At 47.0% G+C, this 19,588-nt stretch overlaps 1 protein-coding gene across 1 annotated transcript in view; it reads right to left on the bottom strand.

Moving 5' to 3' along the window:
• The window catches only part of ttn.2 (titin, tandem duplicate 2), a 169,942-nt gene that overhangs the window by 25,243 nt on the left and 125,111 nt on the right, over positions 1-19,588 (bottom strand). Inside the window, 6 exon segments of the mRNA XM_029529910.1 lie at positions 96-392; positions 475-777; positions 879-1,466; positions 1,597-1,893; positions 1,986-19,079; positions 19,228-19,530. Of these exon segments, the coding sequence (XP_029385770.1) occupies positions 96-392; positions 475-777; positions 879-1,466; positions 1,597-1,893; positions 1,986-19,079; positions 19,228-19,530 (18,882 nt within the window).

Below are 19,588 nucleotides of genomic sequence, written 5' to 3'. Positions count from 1 at the left end.
TGATCATTATTTAAAAAAAGAGTTTTGGCCAAGATAAAACATCAAATTCAAATGTCCAAACAAGGTCCAGGAAATGCAGCTGACAAGACACCTACCGTAGGTGTCCACACAGGTGGCTGGTCCAGCTGTCATGGATGGGTTGCTCACTGAACCAACAGCATTCTTGGCCATCACTCTGAACTCGTATGTCTCGTCCTGGGCCAGGCCAGTCACAGTAAAGCGGGTGTCTGTGACATTGGTAAGGTTAGCCTTGGACCATTTGGTACTAACACCCTCTCTCTTTTCAACGATGTATCCAGTGATCGGGGAGCCGCCATTGTAGTTGGGTTTCTGCCAGGCCAGGCTAACTGAATTCTTGGTGATGTCACAGATGCGCAAGTTGATTGGTGGCTCTGCAAGAAGAAACAGTGAGAATTTGTCATAAGACAACACAGACGTCCTTGACTTTTGTATGTTTTTTGACATTGCACTCACCACAAGCATCAATGGCCAGCACTGCATCTGAAGCCTTGCTGAAGGCGCTGATTCCAGCTGCATTCTCAGCTGCCACCTTGAACTCATAAATAAGTCCAGCGTTGACATTGGTGACCTTGTAATGTGTAGCACGGATCACCATTTTGTTGACTCTTTGCCAAAGGATGCTGTTCCTGTCCTTCATCTGGAGGTGGTAGCCAAACACGTTGCTGCCACCATCTGACTTGGGCTCCTTCCAGGCTACAGTGATGGTCTCTCTAGTTACACCTGTGATCTCTGGAGTTGATGGAGCCTCAGGAATAGCTGGCAGGTAAGAAATAGAGTGGGACAGTTTGAAAGTTTATTGTGAAAAACAGAAAAGAATTAGCAATAAATATGATTAAAGAGATACAAAGACTGCTTACTGTAAGGAAGACTGACAGTGACAGTTGGTGAGTCAATGTGCTCGCTAATTCCATATCTGTTCTCAGCTCTGATGCGGAACTGGTACTCCACGCCAGTAGTCAGCTTCATGATCTTCATGGTGCAGCGGGCCACAGCAGACGACACATCCATCCAGTTGGCTGTGACTGTCTCTCTCTTCTGGATGATATAGTTGGTGATCGGGCTCCCACCATCATACGCTGGTGGGAGCCACTTCAGGCTAACACTGTCCTCTGTTACATCAAACAGCTCCACAGGTCCAAGTGGAGCACTAGGACGGTCAAGAACCACAATGTTTACAAAGGACTTGGTGGTTCCACTGGAGTTGGAGGCAGTGATGTCATAGCGTCCAGAATCTCCAGCAATGCTCTCGCGCAAAGTGATCTTGATGCTGTCAGGGGTGACTTCAGAGTTGAATCTCATGGTTGACTTCAGTAGCACGTTGTCCTTGGACAGACTGACTTTAGGCAAAGGTCTGCCTGTCAGTGGGATCTCACACTTAAGGGTAGAGCCAGCTCTCACATAGACTGTATTATGAGGGAAGTCCTTCATGTTGATCTCGGGAGGTTCTAGAGTGAAAAAAGTGACAGTTACAACAGACTAATATTGTTGCAATTCAATGGTGTTTCAGTTGGTTATTTTCTACTACCACTAAGAAATGAAACCTTAATAAATCTGCTCATTCTGTTTACAACTTACCAAGCTGATCTTTGACTAATACAGGGATGACCATTTCCTTAACATCACTGTATCCAGCATGATTCTCAGCTCTGACCCTGAAGAAATACTCAGAATTCTCCCTCAGGCCAGATACTGTGAGGTGGGTAGACTTGGTTACGCCACATTTAACCCACTTCTCCTGGCCTTTCTCCATAGCTTCCACTAAGTATCCAGTAATTCGACTTCCCCCATCTTGTTCTGGTTTGGCCCAGGCCAAAGACACACTCTCTTTGGACACATCAGTCACACCAAGCTTTGGTGGGGGAGTTGGTTTTTCTAGATAAGGAGAGCATAATAAGTTTGAGAGAAATAATCAGCTGCTGTGTTTTTCACAAAAACAAGAATATACAATGTTTGCAAATCAGTACCTGTGATCTTGGTTCCTTCTTTTGTCTCAGCAGGAACACCAACGCCATACTCATTCTCGCCTATCACTCTGAAGTAGTAAACCTCTCCCTCCTGCAGGTCTGTCACCTTGAATGTCAGTCTGTGGCACTTGTCAGTCAACCTAGTCCAGCCCTTCTTGCTGGCCTCACGGATATCAACAAGATAGTTCTTGACTGGTCCTCCTCCCTCATTCTCAGGGGTGTCCCAGGTAACAGTGGCAGAGGTTTTGGTCACGTCTTTGACTTCTACATGGGTAGGAGGTCCAGGGGAGTCCAGGACTCTGACACTGAGCGTCAGGGAGGAAGTGCCAGCTGCACTGGATAAGGTGACTGTGTATTTGCCAGAGTCATTGCGAGTTGCTTTCTCTAAGGTGATGGAGGTGAAGCTATCTGTAGTGTCAATGACAGCACGGACTCTGAGGTCAACATCAGGTTTAGTCCAGGAAACGCTGGGGATGGGTTTACCTCTGAAGGGCACTGTCATGGTAAATGAGCTGCCGTCTTTCACAATAAGAGTCTTTCTCATCTCATTGCTGATGTCAAAGACTGGTTCCTCCACTCTTTCTCTTGCAACTTGTTTGTCTGACTCAGGACTGGGCTCACTGACACCAATCTTGTTGATGGACTTGACAACATACACATATTCAGCCCCAGGTGTCAGTCCCACCACTGTAAACTCCGTGTTTTTGGTGTTATGGACCCCAACGATCCATTCATCATCTAGGGTCTTCCTGTATTCCACCCTGTATCCAGTCACAGGTGCTCCACCATCAAATAGTGGCTTGTTCCATGACAGAGTGGCTGTGGTCTTTGTAGAGTCAATGAGCTTAGGCTTGGCAGGAGGAGAAGGCAGGAATTGTGGGTCCTCTGCCTTGGTAAGTGGGCAAGGGATGCTAGGAGCACTGAGGCCAGCACCATTCTCTGCGAACACTCTGTACTCATACTCACAGCCCTCGCGAAGGTGTGAGGCTTTGACTCTGAGGTCATAGACAGGTTTCTTGTTCACACGGCACCAGCGAAGACCAGTCTTCTCTCGTCTTTCAATGACATAGCCTGAGATACTGCTACCACCATCCGAGACGGGTCTTTCCCAACAAATGGTCATTGCCTCACTAGTAATTGAGGTGACCTGGACATTAGTGGGAGCTGCAGGCACAGTAAATGGATCCATGGCCTTTGCTGGCTCACTCTCCAGGGCCTCACCATCCCCGTATTTGTTTACTCCCCTGACTCTGAAGATGTATTCATTTCCTTTGAGAAGCTTGGTCACTTTACAAGTGGTTGCTTTCATGTCTCCATAGACAAGAGTCCAGGCAAGGCGACTTGTCTCACGTTTTTCCACAATGTAATGCATAATTTCAGCACCACCATTCTCCTGAGGGGGCCCCCATGCAAGGGTGCATTTCTCTGCAGTGAGCCCTGACACTGCCAAAGGTCCTGCAGCTGGTCCGGGTCTGTCCAGAACCTTGCAGTTGATTGCCACGGACCTGGTTCCTGCCACATTGTGCAAAGTAAGGACATACTGGCCAGAATCTCTTCGGATAGCGTCTCTGACAATGAGGGTGGATGTGAAGTTTGTGGAGGTGATTTCACACCTGGCCTTGGCCACAATCTCTTTTCCATCCTTTGACCAGGAGACAACTGGAAGTGGACGTCCTGCAATTTCAGCATCAATTCTGATGATCTCTCCAGCCTTAATAACAACCAGCTGTCTGAACTGGTCTTCCAGGATAATAGTGGGGGGGTCCACATCATCCTTGACTGTGACAGGACCAGTGGACTCTGAAGGAGCACTCAACATATCTGCAGAATTCTTAGCAATAACATGGAAGTCATATTGGACATCTTCTGTGAGGCCTGTAACATCGAAGAAGGTGTCCTGAAGGTTGGTGAAGTTGCATTTCAACCAGCGGCCATTGGGAAGCTCTTTACGCTCAACAATGTAGCCAGTAATCTTTACACCACCATCATACTCTGGCTTCTCCCAGTACAGAGAAACGGAGGTCCTGGTAATGTTGGTGACTCTAAGGTTATGTGGAGATTCACATGGATCTCTGGCTGCCACAGGGTCACTGGCCTTTGAACATGGACCAATGCCAGCAATGTTTTCAGCGTAGACTCTGAACTGATACAGAAGACTCTCTTCTATACCCGTCATCTTGAATTGGTTGTCAGCCAGTAATCCTCTATTGACCTTGGTCCATAGAATGCTGCTTTGTTCTTTACATTCAATATGATAACCAATCACAGGGCTCCCACCATCACTGGCAGGTCTGCCCCATACTACAAGCATGCCAGTTTTTGTGGCTTGGGAAACATGGAGATTTGTTGGAGGGCCAGGAGGCTCGAAGGGGTACTGAGCAACAACAGGAGCCGAGTCAATAGCATTGCTCTTGCCGTAACGATTCTCAGCTGCAATACGGAACTGATACTCAGTTCCCTGAGTGAGACGAGTCACCTTAATTGATGTCCTGGCTACTGTGGCCGAGACAATCTGCCATGTGGTCGTGGTAGTGTCTCTCTTTTCCACCACATAGTTGTTAATCTGGCATCCACCATCATAGGCTGGAGCATCCCAAGATAGAGAGATGTAGTCAGCGCTCACCTCATCCACCTTAATGTTGCTTGGTGGACCAGGTTTGTCTAGGATTATAACAGAGATTTCAGCAGTCTTGGTACCAACTGGGTTGGTCAAGGTAATCTCATACTTTCCCACATCCTCCTTGGTTGCATCCTTGATGGTAATCTTGGATGAGGTCTTGGAGTTAAGAACGTTGACTCTGGTTGTCTGCTTAAGCATCTGGCCATCCTTCTTCCAGGAAACCTCTGGCTGTGGTCTGCCTCTAAAGGGAACATCAATCTTTAAGTCATCTCCAGCTTTTACACTGTATGTGTTGAACAGCAGGTTTATGATGGGCTCTACTGTGATGTCCTTCACCATCACAGGGGTAGCCAGGGGTTTGGGATCACTCTTGCCCTTATCATTCACGGCAATCACCCTGAAGGAGTATTCCTCTCCAGTTGCAAGTCCATCAACAGTAGCTTCCAGTGCTTTGACTTCACTGCATACGGTCCATTTGTCGTCTCCTTTGGGCTGCATCTCCACAATATAATTTGTAATCTTACTGCCTCCATCATGATCAGGTTTCTCCCATGAAAGGGTAACAGTATGACGAGTCACATCAACAAGGAGGATCTTGCCAGGAGGCAAAGGTGCTTCAGACACCTTGACCTGGTCTGTGGATGCTGGCAGACCTACTCCAAGCTCATTCACAGCCAATACACGGAAATAGTACCGGCCCCCCTCCTGCAGATCAGAAACGATGTAGGAGTTCCTCACACAGTTTGAGCAAACACTGGTGAAAGCCATTCTCTTCTGCTCTCTCTTTTCTACAATGTAGTGTGAAATCTTAGCCCCACCGTCAATTAGAGGAGGCTCCCAAGAGAGCGAGACAGAATTTCTCTTCACATCCTTCACCTCTAGGTTAGTAGGAGCACTGGGGGAGTCCAGAACTCTAACGTTGATGAAGGCTGATTTAGAACCACTGAGGTTCTCAAGGGTAAGCACATATTTGCCTGTGTCAAATCTGTCAACATTCTCAATCACTAGCATTGTGTAAGAGCTTGTGACTTCAATCTGGGCACGTTCATTCAAAATGCCATCAGCCTTTGACCATCTAACCTCAGGCTCAGGCTTCCCCTTGATTGGCACAAACAGACGGAGCGTTGCAGTGGCACGAACGTTGACCATCTTCCTAAGATCAGCATCAAGCTCAATTTCAGGAGCCTCCAGCTTCTCTGCAGCAATAACAGACCCAGGTAGGTCCACATGCTCTCCTACTCCCTCACAGTTAACAGCAAAGATGCGGAAATTATATTCTGCATTCTCTTTCAGCTTCTTCACAGTGTAATGGGTAGCCTGGACACCAGTGTGTGGTGTGCAAATGATCCATTCATCATCTGCTGCCTCCTTCAATTCAATGATGTATCCACTGATCTGTGCTCCACCATCATAGATGGGCCTGGACCAGGACAAGGAGACTGTGGTGCTTGAATGGTCTGTGATTTTGGGGTTATTTGGAGGTCCTGGTGGATAAATTGCATCACAGGCCTTGATGTACTGAGTTGGTGCACTAGGTTTTCCCACACCCGCAGCATTTTCAGCTGAGACTCGGAACTCATAGGAATGGCCCTCTGTGAGACCAGTGCATCTGAATCTCAGGTCATTCAGCCTCTTCTTGTTGCACTTAGTCCATCTGATGCCATCCTTATCACGTTTCTCAAGGACATATCCTTCAATCTCAGCTCCTCCATTATTCTCTGGCCTTTCCCAAGAAAGTACCATGGAGTCCCTTGTGATAGCACTGGCCTCCGGAGTGGAGGGGGCACTTGGAGTGGTAAAGGGGTTACGAGCAACTACAGGCTCAGATTCCAAAGGTTCACCAACACCATACTTATTCACAGCAGTGACTCTGAAGATGTATTCATTGCCAGGGAGCAGTTTTGTGATTTTGTAACTGATGGCCTGGATCTTGGGTTCAACCATGGTCCACGACAAACGGCTGGTCTCTCTCTTCTCGATGATGTAATGAGAGATGCTGGCTCCGCCATCATGTGAAGGATGGTTCCAATGAAGATAACATTTCTCAGCTGTTACTCCTTTAACTTCTAGGGGACCATCTGGAGGACCAGGTCTGTCCAGAACTTTAACATTAATTGGGATCATCTTCACTCCACCAACATTGACAAGTTTGAGAACAAAGTGACCTCCATCAACTCTAATGCAGTCCTTAACTGTCAAGATGGTACGTGTGAGTGTGGTCTTGACCTCCATTCTTGGTGTGGTTTTGTCAATCTCCTTTCCATCCTTTAACCAAATAACTTCAGGCACAGGTTTGCCAGTGTAGTCAGCGTCAATGACAAATGCTTCACCAGCATGAACAACTGTTAAATCTTTAAATTTAGATTCCATGGTAGCGTCTGGAGCCTCAATCTCATCTTTGGCAGTAATTTCTCCAGTGCTCTGAGAAGGACGACTCGAAATACCAGCAGCATTCCTGGCAATGACTCTGAACTCATAAACACAGTCCTCGGTTAAGCCACTGTATGTGAACTGGGTATCAATGATGTTGGTGAAGCTGGCCTTCATCCAGCGGGTATCTGGGTGTTTCTTTCTCTCAACCACGTAGCCAGTGATTACACTGCCTCCATCATACTGAGGCCTAGTCCACTGGAGGGTCACGTGGTTCCTTGTGATTTCAATCGCTTCTGGGGTGCCTGGTGGATCGCACGGGTCCCTGGCAACTGTGCTTTCCGACACCTTGCTAGCAGGGCTCATTCCAGCAATATTTTCAGCATAAACTCTGAATTCATACTCAATACCTTCTTCCAGCTCTGTAGTCTTGAAATGTGTGTCTGGGATTAAAAGCTTGTTTAGTCTGGTCCATAAGAGACTGTTTTTCTCCTTTCTTTCAAGGTGATAGCCTAGGATGGGACTACCTCCATTGTTAGTTGGAGGTTTCCACTCAACAGTCATATTATCCTTGGTTGCAGCAGAAATAATTGGAGTTCCAGGGGCAGAAGGCTCACTAAATGGATACTGAGCAACAACAGCAGAAGAGATAATGGCAGAACTCTTTCCATATCTATTCTCAGCAGACACTCTGAATTGATACTCAACTCCAGTTTTCAACTTAGTGACTTTGATGGTTGTCCTGGCAATAGTAGCAGACACAATTTGCCATGCTGTTGTAGTGGTGTCTCTCTTCTCAACAATGTAATTGTTGATCTGACAGCCTCCAGTATACTCTGGTGGCTCCCAGGAGAGAGTGACATAATTAGAACTCACATCTTCAATCTTCACAGGTCCTGTAGGTGGGCCAGGCTTATCAAGAACAATAACAGTAATCTCCTCTGTAACTGTTCCAACATTGCTAGTAGCTATAACAGTGTATTTACCCGAGTCTTCTTTATTTGCATCCTTAATGCATAGCTTAGTAGATGATTTTGTGCTAGATACATTAAGCCTTGTTGTCTCCTTTAGAGCTTGTCCTTCCTTTTTCCATTCAATCTTGGGAGCAGGGTGGCCTATCACTGGAATCTCAATCTTCAGATCATCACCATGCAGTAAACTGTAAGTGTTGAATGCCGTCTTGAATCTGGGTTCAATTGTGACATCTTTCGCAGTGACTGGGGCTGCCAGAGACCTGGGGTCACTCTTGCCCTTCTCATTGAAGGCTAACACCCTAAACAGATATTCGTGTCCTGTACTGAGGCCTGTAACAGTGGCCTCACAGGACTTGGTTGTAGCAGCCACTGCCCATTCCTCTGAGCCCTCTGCTTGCATCTCAATGTAGTAGCCCATGATCCTGCTGCCTCCATCATGGACTGGCTTCTCCCAGGAGAGTGAGGCAGTGGTTTTGGTCACTTCAGTCAAAGTGATCTTACCCACAGGCAGAGGGGGCTCAGATGTCCTAACTGCGTCCTTTGTCTCAACTGGCAATCCAACGCCAAACTCATTCTCAGCCAAGACTCTGAAATAGTAGATAATTCCTTCAGTGAGGCCAGTGATACGGTAGCTTGTCTTGGTGCACTTGTTATCCACATTAGAATAAACCTTCCTGGTAGACTCTCGCTTTTCAACAAGGTAATTCTTGATTCTTGCGCCGCCATCAATTAGAGGAGGCTCCCATGTCAGAGTAACACTTTCTCTCTTGATGTCTTTTACTGTCAAGTTCAGAGGGGCCCCAGGAGTGTCCAGAACTTTAACAGAGACAAAGGCTGACTTGGTGCCAGCACTATTTTCCAAATTAAGGATATATTTTCCAGCATCATATCTGTCACAGATGTCAATTGAAAGCTGTGTGTAATTGTCTCCTGTCTCTATCTGAGCTTTACTGGGCAGTGCTCCATCTTCCTTGGCCCAGCTGATTTCAGGAGTAGGACGGCCCTTAAATGGAATGCAGATTCTCATTGAGGCACCTGCACGGACAACTATTCCCTTCCTGAGGTCTGAATCCAGAGTCATTTCTGGAGGATCAATCTTATCAATAGGCTTCACGACTCCCTGGATTTCAGTGGGTTCACCAACACCCAGTTTATTGATTGCACAGATCCGCACCTTATACTCTTGGTGCTCTATCAGTTTGGTGATAGTGAACTTGGTAACATTAACTCCAGAGGGTGGGGTGCATATGCTCCATTCCTCCTCATCAGCTTTGGTAATTTCCACAGCATATCCTTGAATCTCACAACCACCGTCATAGATGGGCCTGTGCCAGGCCAGACTGACAGAGTCTTTGGTTGTGTCGACCACGTGAGCATTGGTGGGGGGACCAGGTTCAAAGGTGGGGTCACAGGCTTTATTATAGGGTGTGGGTGGGCTTGGTTGACCCACTCCAGCTGTATTCTCAGCAGATACCCTGAATTCATATTCATGGTCTTCAGTTAGTCCTGTTACTCTAAAGCGCAAGTCTGTCACCCTGCGTTTGTTACACTTGGTCCACCTTACCCCAGCTCTGTCTCTCTTCTCAATAATGTAACCTGTAATGTCACTACCTCCTGTGGTCTCAGGGCGGTTCCAGCAGACAGTCATGGAATCCCTGGTAATGTTGGTGATCTCAAGCTCCCGTGGTGAGCCAGGCGAAACGAATGGATTTCTCATGACAACTGGCACTGATTCAAGGGGTTCGCCCACACCATATTTGTTGACAGCCATGACTCTGAAAATGTACTCATTGCCCTTCAACAGTTTGGTTACCTTAAACATAGTGGCACCACAGTCACTGGACACCACAGTCCATGCCAGGCGACTGGTTTCTCGCTTCTGAATGATATAGTGAGAAACACTAGCCCCACCATCGTGCCTGGGTGGCAGCCATGACAGTGAGCACTTTTCTTCAGTGACATTGCTGACAGTTAGAGGTCCTTCTGAAGGTCCTGGCCTGTCCAGAACCTTTACACTGAATGGAACAGTTTTAGTTCCTGCAACATTAGTCAGAACTAGAGTGTACTGTCCACCATCTACTCTGATAGCATCCTTCACAACTAACAAAGCCTTAAAATCTATGTTTTTGATCTCAGCCCTTGCTGAATTTTCAACTTCAACAGACCCCTTGAACCACTGAGCTGTGGGGATGGGCTTTCCTTCCACACTAGCCTCCAGGTTGAAAGTCTCTCCTGCATTGATTACAATGGTCTGGTTGTACATTGGATCTGTCTCACATTTTGGTGGTTCAACTTCATCCTTGGCTGTAATGGATCCTGTGCATTCAGATGGCTTGCTGACAGCACCGGCTGCATTCCTTGCTATTACTCTGAAGTCATATTTACTGTCTTCTGTCAGACCAGTTACTATGAATTCATTTTCAATGACGTTTGCAAAGCTAGCCTTCATCCACTTTCCTTCAGGAAGGTCACGTTTCTCGACTATGTAGCCAGTAATTAAGCTTCCACCATCATACTCTGGAGCAGTCCACCTCAGCTTCACTGAGTGCCTTGTCACAATCACAGCCTCAGGGCGGCCAGGAGGATCACATGGGTCACGGGCTACATAAACCTCAGAAACTTTGCTGCATTTTCCAATGCCAACAATATTCTCCGCATAGACTCTATATTCATACTCAATGCCTTCTTCAAGAGGAGTAGATTTAAACTTACAGTCCTGGATTAGCATTTTGTTGATCTTTGTCCAAAGGATACTGTTCTTCTCTTTCCTCTCCAGATGGTAGCCCAAGACGGCACTGCCACCATCAGATGGGGGTTTGTGCCACTCAACCACCATAAAATCTTTGGTATATGATGACACAAATGGTGTTCCTGGTGGGCCTGGCTCCTGGAATGGATACTGTGCCACAACAGGCTCTGAATCAATTGCGTAACTCTTTCCATATCTGTTCTCTGCATAAATTCTAAACTGGTATTCAGCACCTGTCTTCAGATTAGCCACTTTCAGTGTAGTTCTTGCCACAGTAGCAGACACAACCACCCAGTTAGTTGTGGTTGTGTCTCTCTTCTCTACTACATAGTTGGAGATTTGGCAGCCACCTGTGTATGTAGGAGGCTCCCAGCTAAGAGTGATGCTTTCAGCACTTATGTCATCCAGCTTGACAGGGCCTGTTGGCGGCCCTGGTTTGTCCAGGGTGATCACCTCAATTGTGGCATCCTTGGAGCCCAAGGCATTGGAGACATTAATACTATACATTCCCCCGTCCTCTCTGTTGGCATCCTTAATGGTGAGGGTGGTGTGATGTGTTCCGTCAGTGACATTGACTCTGGTGGTCTGCTTAAGAGCAGCACCATCCTTGGTCCAGCTGATGGTTGGCTTTGGATGACCAGCGATTGGGACCTCAATCTTGAGGTCATATCCCACCTGAACATTGTAGGAGCTCACTTTGGGTCTCACAGCAGGCTCAATCACAAGGTCCTTCGCCACAACTGATTGAACCAGTTGTCTAGGGTCACTCTTGCCCTTGTCATTTACAGCGACAACTCTGAACTGATACTCCTCTCCCTTGAGTAGGTTTGTGACTGTGGTCTCCAATCCTTTCACACTTGCACAAACAGACCAGGCCTCGCTGTCCTTATGTGCCAGTTCAACTTCATAGTAACTGATCCTACTACCACCATCATGTTCAGGCTTCTCCCAGGTGAGGGTTACAGTACTATGAGTGACATCAACAACACTAACTTTACCAGGTGGCTGAGGCTTCTCAGATATCTTAATAGGTTCTAAAGTTTTAGCAGGGAGACCCACGCCGTATTCATTCTCTGCCAGGACTCTGAAGAAAAAGATTCCACCCTCCGGAAGAGGTTCGACTTTCCATGACATCTTATTGCAGGTGGTAATAGGAGAGTAAACTTTTCTGGTGCTCTCACGCTTCTCAACAATATAATGCTTGATCTTTGAGCCACCATCCAGAAGTGGAGGTTCCCATGTGAGAGTGACAGAAGTTTTAGTAATCTCTTTTACAATTAAATTAGTTGGTGGACTGGGTGAATCCAGGACTCTAACACTTATGAAAACTGATTTCACTCCACTAGCATTTTCTGCCGTTAGGGTGTACTTGCCACTGTCAAACCTGTCCACATTCTCGATGACAAGTGAAGCATAATTGCCTGTATTGTCAATCTGGGCAGTCTCTTTAATCTCACCATCAGCCTTACCCCATTTCACCTCAGGGGCCGGACGACCTCTCACAGGAACAAACAGCCTAAGAGTGCTTGCTGCTCTAATGTTGATCATCTTTCTCATATCGGCATCCAAGTCGAGATCAGGAGCGTCAAGCTTCTCCTCCAGCAGAATTTTCCCTGGAACATTGGCATGCTCACCAACACCTACTTTGTTGATGGCACACACTCTGAACTGGTACTCATGTTTCTCCATTAGCTTTTTCACTGTGAACTTTGTCTCTGTGATTCCAGTTGGGGGAGTGCAAATGAACCACTCATCAGAGGCTCCGTTGCAGGTCTCAACAATGTAGGCCTTAATCTCACAGCCACCATCATAGATGGGTTTGCCCCATGTCAGGGATACCGTGGACCTAGATGAGTCTACTACCTTGGGGTTGTTTGGTGGGCCTGGTTTAAAGATAGGATCCAATGCCTTGTAGTACACTGTTGGTGCACTAGGTGTGCCAATACCTGCAGCATTCTCAGCAGCAACTTGGAATTCATAGCTATGGTTTTCCAGGAGTCCTGTCACTCTGAAACGCAGCTCACTCACTGTGCGCTTGTTGCACCTGGTCCATCTTACACCATCCTTGTCACGTTTCTCAACGACGTATCCCTGGATGGGGCTGCCACCATCATTAGTTGGTCTCTCCCAGGTCACAACCATGGAGTCTTTGGTGATGGTACTCACTTCTACCCCTGTCGGTGGATTGGAAGTCACAAATGGATTTCTCGCAATCATTGGCTCTGATTCCAGAGGCTCACCAACACCATATTTGTTGACTGGGATCACTCTGAAGATATACTCATTTCCAGGAAGAAGTTTGGTGATCTTTAGGTTCAGTGTCTGCACTTTTGGCTCAACCACAGTCCAAACCAATCTGCTGGTTTCCCTCCTCTCAACAATGTAGTGGGAAACATCACTACCTCCATCTTGAATGGGAGGTTTCCAGGAAATTGAGCATTTCTCACTGGTGACACCATAGATAGAGATGGGTCCCTCAGGAGGACCTGGTCTATCCAGGACCTTGACATTAATGTTAACAGATTTTTCCCCTCCAACATTCTTAACCAGCAAAGTGTATTGACCTCCGTCAACACGAATGGCTTCTTTAACAACCAGACAACCAATAAACTCTGTGTTCTTAAGTTCTATGCGAGCTGCTTCAGTAATCTCTTGACCGTCCTTCAGCCAGTGGATATTGGGCACGGGCTTACCAGAGACAGCAGCCTCAAGTTTGAATGTTTCCCCAGCATTTACCACCACAGCCTGGCAGTACTTAGCTTCCAAGTCGATCTTGGGTGGATCCACCTCATCCTTGGCAGTGATAGCTCCAGTTGAATCAGAGGGCTGACTGAAGACACCTGCCGCATTTCTGGCAATGACACGGAACTCATAAACCTGATCTTCAGTGAGTCCAGTAACAACAAATTCAGTCCCAATGATGTTAGTGAAACTGGCTTTCATCCAGCGGCCTGATGCTTCTTTCTTCTCAACCACATAACCTGTGATCTTGATTCCAGCGTCATACTCAGGTTTAGTCCATCTGAGTGTCACTTGGTTTCTTGTCACAATAACAGCCTCTGGTTTTCCTGGTCTGTCACAAGGATCTCTGGCCACTTGCATTTCACTTACTTTGCTGGCTTTACTGACGCCAACAATATTCTCAGCATAGACCCTGTACTCATATTCAATGCCTTCCTCAAGACCAATAACCTTGAATCTGATTTCTGGGATGAGTTGTTTGTTCTGTTTCACCCACAGTATGCTATTTCTTTCTTTAAGCTCCAAGTGATAACCTAGAATTTTGCTTCCGCCATCATTGCTGGGTGCCTCCCATACAACAACCATACTTTCCTTAGTGGATGATTGGACCACAACAGAACGTGGCTGACTGGGAACCTCAAATGGATACTGAGCAACAATGCTATCAGAGAGCAGGACTGAGGACTTTCCATACCTATTCTCTGCAGCAACCCTAAACTGATACTCACATCCAGTCTTCAGACGGGCAGCCTTAATAGTTGTTCTGGCAACTGTGGCTGACACAATCTGCCAGTTGGTGGTCGATGTCTCTCTCTTCTCAACAATGTAATTGTTAATGCTGCAACAGCCATCATACTCTGGAGGATTCCAAGACAGGACCACACTGTCAGCGGTGACTTCATCTAACTTAATTGGGCCTGTTGGAGGACCGGGCTTATCTAGAACAACAACACTGATGTCTGTGAATGCCTCTCCAGCTTTGTTGGTCAATTTGATAGTATAAGTGCCCACATCATCTCTGCAAGCCTCCTTGATGACCAGCAAAAGGTTTTTATCTGTGGCGTCAGCATGAACTCTTGTCGTCTCCTTGAGAATAACACCATCTTTAAGCCAACTTACTGTGGCCTTTGGACAGGCAGCATATGGGACGTCTATCTTTAGATCATCTCCTGCCAACACACTGAATGTGCTGAAAAGCAGTTTGAAGGTTGGTGAGATGACAAGGTCTTTTGCCACCACAGGCAAACTGAGAGGACGTGGATCGCTAACTCCCTTCTCATTGGTGGCTGAAATACGGAACATGTACTCCTCCCCGTGTGTGAGGCCAGTGACAACAGCTTCATTGGTCTTGACCACCATGACCTGAGTCCACTTCTCACTGCCTTTACCTTGCATCTCGACAATATAGCCTGTGATTCTACTGCCACCATCATGATCAGGTTTTTCCCAAGATAGTGTGACACTGGTGCTGGTAACTTCACGGAGAGACACTTTGCCTGGAGGTAGAGGCCTCTCTGACACTTTGATTGGTTCCATAGTTTCTACTGGGAGGCCAATACCAAATTCATTCTCAGCCAGGATTCTAAAGAAGTACATCTTTCCTTCTTCCAGCTCTCCAATTTTCCAGCTCGACTTATGGCAGCTTGCACAGACAGTTGAATAGGCCTTTCTGGTTGACTCACGCTTCTCTACTATGTAGTTGCGAACTCTGGAGCCACCATCAATGAGAGGTGCATCCCAAACAAGGGATACTGAATCTCTTGTGACCTCTTTGATTGTCAGATTCTGAGGTGCCCCGGGAGTATCTAGGACCCTGACATTAACAAAAGCTGTCTTGCTTCCTGAAGCATTCTCAACAGTCACCATGTATTTGCCTCCATCGAACCTGTCAACATTCTCAACTTGAAGAGTGGTGAATGATGAGGTAATTTCAATGTTAGCTTTGTCAAGGGATTGTCCATGTTCTCTGGACCATTTTACTTCAGGTGCTGGTCTGCCCTTTATTGGGACAAAGAGTCGAAGTGTGCTACAGGCTCTGATGCACACCACCTTACGCAGCTCTGCTCCAAGCTCAATTTCTGGAGGAAGCAGTCTGTCTTCAGCCTTCGGGGTACCAGGTACAGCAGCAGGTTCTCCTACTCCTTCACAATTAGTGGCACAGATGTTTATTTTGTACTCCTGGTTTTCCTTCAAATTGGTGATAGTGAACGACGTGGCTGTCCATCCCTTCTTGGGAGTGTGAATTGTCCACTCATCCTCCTCAGGCAGGCAGGTTTCCACAATGTAACCAGTGATTTCAGAACCACCATCATACACAGGCTTGTTCCAAGCAAGGGTGATAGAAGACTTGGTTGTATCCAGGACTCTGGGGTTCCCTGGAGGTCCAGGCTGGAAGATAGTGTCTTCTGCTTTGTAGAATGGACTGGAAGGACTAGGTTGGCTGAGACCGGCATTATTCTCTGCGAGTACTCTGTATTCGTATTCGTGTCCTGGTGTGAGGCCAGAGACCTTGAACCGCAGGTCAGTTACAGTCCTCTTGTTGCACTTCACCCAACGTAGGCCTGTCTTATCCCTTCTTTCAATGATGTAGGTGTTTATTCTGCTGCCCCCATCGTGTTCAGGGCGCTCCCAACAGACAACCATGGAGTCCTTGGTAATTGTAGTGACTTCAGGCTGTTGTGGTGGATCGCTGGGGATGTATGGGTTAGCACAGATGACAGGTTCAGATTCCAGGGGTTCACCCACACCATACTTGTTAACAGCCATCACTCGGAAGATGTATTCATTGCCCTTCAGCAACTTTGTAACCTTGAATCTATTTGCTTGAAGATCTGTGGCTACATTTGTCCATGCCAACCTGCTGGTCTCTCGCTTCTGAATGACAAAGTACTCTATCTTGGCACCACCATCATGTGTTGGATGCAGCCAGTTAAGGACACACTTCTCAGCAGTGATGTCGGTCACAGTGAGGGAGTCAGGTGGTCCAGGTCTGTCAAGCACTTTGACATTAAATGTGAACTTGGCAAAACCACCTGGATTGCTGGCAGTCAGAGTAAAGGCACCACCGTCCCTCCTGAGAGAATCCTTGTTAGTTAGAGTTGTATGGAAGTCAGAGGTCTTAATTTCAAGCTTGCCTGTATCTTCAAGCTCCTTTCCTTCTTTGGTCCATACCAGAGAGGGGAGTGGCCTGCCAGTCACATTGGCCTCAAGCTTGAAAACCTCTCCAGCCATAACAATAACATTGCTGCTATATGATGCATCAACATCAAGTCTAGGTTCTTCAATATCATCTCTGCATGTGATTGCCTCTGATGGCTGGGACGGAGCACTGATGGCACCAGCTGAGTTTCTTGCAAACACACGGAATTCATAGATTGCGTCTTCAGTCAGACCACTGACTGTGTAGATGGTTTCTAGGATGTTGTTGAAGTTGGCTTTGAGCCAGCGTCCATTGGGCATCTCTCTCCTCTCCACTGTGTATCCTGTGATGGAGAATCCACCATCTCCCTCTGGCTTGGTCCATGATACGGTGACCTCATGTCTGGTGATATTCAGCGCCACAGGCCTGCCTGGTGGGTCAACAGGGTCAAGAGCATACATAGGCTCAGACGGTTTGCTGGGTTTGCTGAGACCAGCCATGTTTTCAGCAGTAACGCGATGTTCATATACGATTCCATCAATGAGGCCTGTTGATTTGAAGATATTTCCAACAATAAGAGCTTTGCTGAGTCTCTGCCACAGAATGCTGTTTTTCTCTTTTCTGTCCACATGATAACCCAGAATAGCACTGCCTCCATCAGAAGATGGTTCGTTCCAACTCAAAGTCATTGAATCCTTGTTGAATGAAGTGACTACAGGAGTGCCGGGTTGGCCTGGCACATCAAAAGGATAGGCAGCCACTACTGGCTCAGAAACAATGCTTGGTCCAATGCCGTATCTATTTTGGGCTCTGACACGGAACTGATATCCGATTCCAGTGGTGAGTCGAGCGGCCTTGAATGTGGTACGGATCACTGTAGCTGCCAACTCCACCCATGAAGTGCCGGTGGTCTCCCGCATCTCAACAATATAGTTATTGATGGGGACACCTCCATCATGCTCTGGTGGCTCCCAGGACATAAGGACATAATCACATGAGACCTCGTCCATCTTAATGGGACCAGTGGGAGGACCTGGAATGTCATGGACTAGCACTGTGATGGTCTCAGTCACAGTGCCCAGCATGTTCCTTCCAGTCATGGAATACTGGCCACCATCAGTCCTCTTGATTTCACTGATATTGAGGATAGTTGATGTTGAAGTAGTTTCTGTGTTGATTCTTTGTGTCTCCTTGAGCACTGTGTCTCCCTTCTTCCAGGAAACCACAGGCCTGGGTTTTCCAAGAACTGGAATTTCCACCTTAACACGGTCTCCTGCCTTGGCAATTACTGTCTTCTGGTAGACTCCACGCAGATCAAATGAAGGAGCAGATGTCTGCTCTTTAATAATAGCAGGCCTGCTCTCACGTGGATCGCTCCTACCTGAAGCATTGACAGCCATGATGCGGAAGGTATATTCTGCTCCCTCAATCAGATTTGTGACCATGTAGTCCAAAGCTTTGATGGTGGTAACATGGGCCCACTGATCAGTGTCCTTCTTCTGGGCTTCGATGACATATCCAGTGATCAAGCTGCCACCGTCATGCAGCGGCTTGGCCCATGCAAGGCTGGCACTGTCAGCTGTCACATCTGTGACATACAGGTTTTCTGGTGCAGACGGAGCTTGGGAAACTCTGATTGGCTCTGCCGTTTCAGCAGGTTCACCTATGCCGAGGTCATTCTCAGCAGAAACGCGGAAGTAGTAGTAAGCTCCCTCCTCCAGGTCTGGAATTTTAAAGGAGCACTTCTGCCATGTAGTGCTAAGCACTGTGTAGGCCTTCTTAGTAGCTTCTCTCTTTTCAATAATATAGTTATGAATCTTCGAACCACCGTCGATTATGGGGATTTCCCACTGGAGAGTGATACTTTTCTTGGTAATCTCTCTCGGTTTGAGGTTGACTGGTGGGCCTGGTGTGTCCAGAACTTTCACATTAACAAAGCCAGTCTTCTTTCCAGCAACATTCTCCAAACAGAGGTGGTATTTTCCAGCATCATATCTGGTGCAGTCAGGAATAACCAGCAGAGTGTAAGACTCTGTGGTATCAATGTGTGCACGTGTTTTCAGGTTGGTATCATCTTTGCTCCATGTGACTTCGGGAACTGGACGACCCCTGATGGGAACAAACATACGAATTGAAGCGCGGGATCTGACCACCAGGGTTCTCCTGAGTTCAGCATCCAGCTCAAAGTCTGGCAGTGACTCCTGGTCCACCAACTCAATCACTTTCTCAACCTCTGCAGGCTCACCAACTCCCTCAGAGTTTACAGCGCTGACTCTGAAGTGGTATTTGCCACCTTTCTGAAGTTTACCAATGACATATTCAGTAGACTTTAACGGGTATTGTGTTTCTGTCTCCCAGTCATCATGTCCCTCCTTTTTGTACTCAACAATATATCCCTCCACTGTAAGACCACCATCATAGTGGGGGCGGCCCCAGATAAAGGTGGCTGTGGTTTTTGTGGTGTCTGTAATTCTGGGATTGGAAGGAGGACCTGGTGGATCTAAGAAAGAACAAAAAAGAGTTTGATAAAGTTAGTGGGGGCATTTATACAATGGTGCCTGTATTGTTTTTACTTTCCTGAATGCGTAATTCAGCATTTCTGTTTGACAATGGAGTTCAGTTTAAGTGAGAAGTTCACTGTTACTTACACACAATATCCTTGGTCATCACAGGCCGTGATGGCTCACTTGGCTCCCCAAATCCAGCCTTGTTCTCTGCAGTGACTCTAAACTCATACTCTACTCCCTCACTCAGGCCTTGTACCTTGAAGCGCAGGTCAGGGACTGTCCTCTTAGAGGCTCTTACCCATCTCATTCCTCTCCTCTCTTTCCTCTCTACACAGTATCCTCTGATGTCACTTCCACCATCCTGTGCTGGTCTCTTCCATGAAATGGTGACAGCATTTCTACTGACATTATCAATATCTGGGGTTGATGGCGGGCCTGGTGGGCCTGGGAAAATAGAAGCATGAACAGTTTGGTCAGTTTTATATTGATCTGGATATTTACA

The sequence above is a fragment of the Echeneis naucrates genome, chromosome 21 (assembly GCF_900963305.1).
Source record: "Echeneis naucrates chromosome 21, fEcheNa1.1, whole genome shotgun sequence".
NCBI lineage: Eukaryota > Metazoa > Chordata > Actinopteri > Carangiformes > Echeneidae > Echeneis > Echeneis naucrates.
The sequence above is the reverse complement of the archived record's forward strand: the minus strand, read 5'-3'. Positions and strand labels throughout refer to the sequence as shown.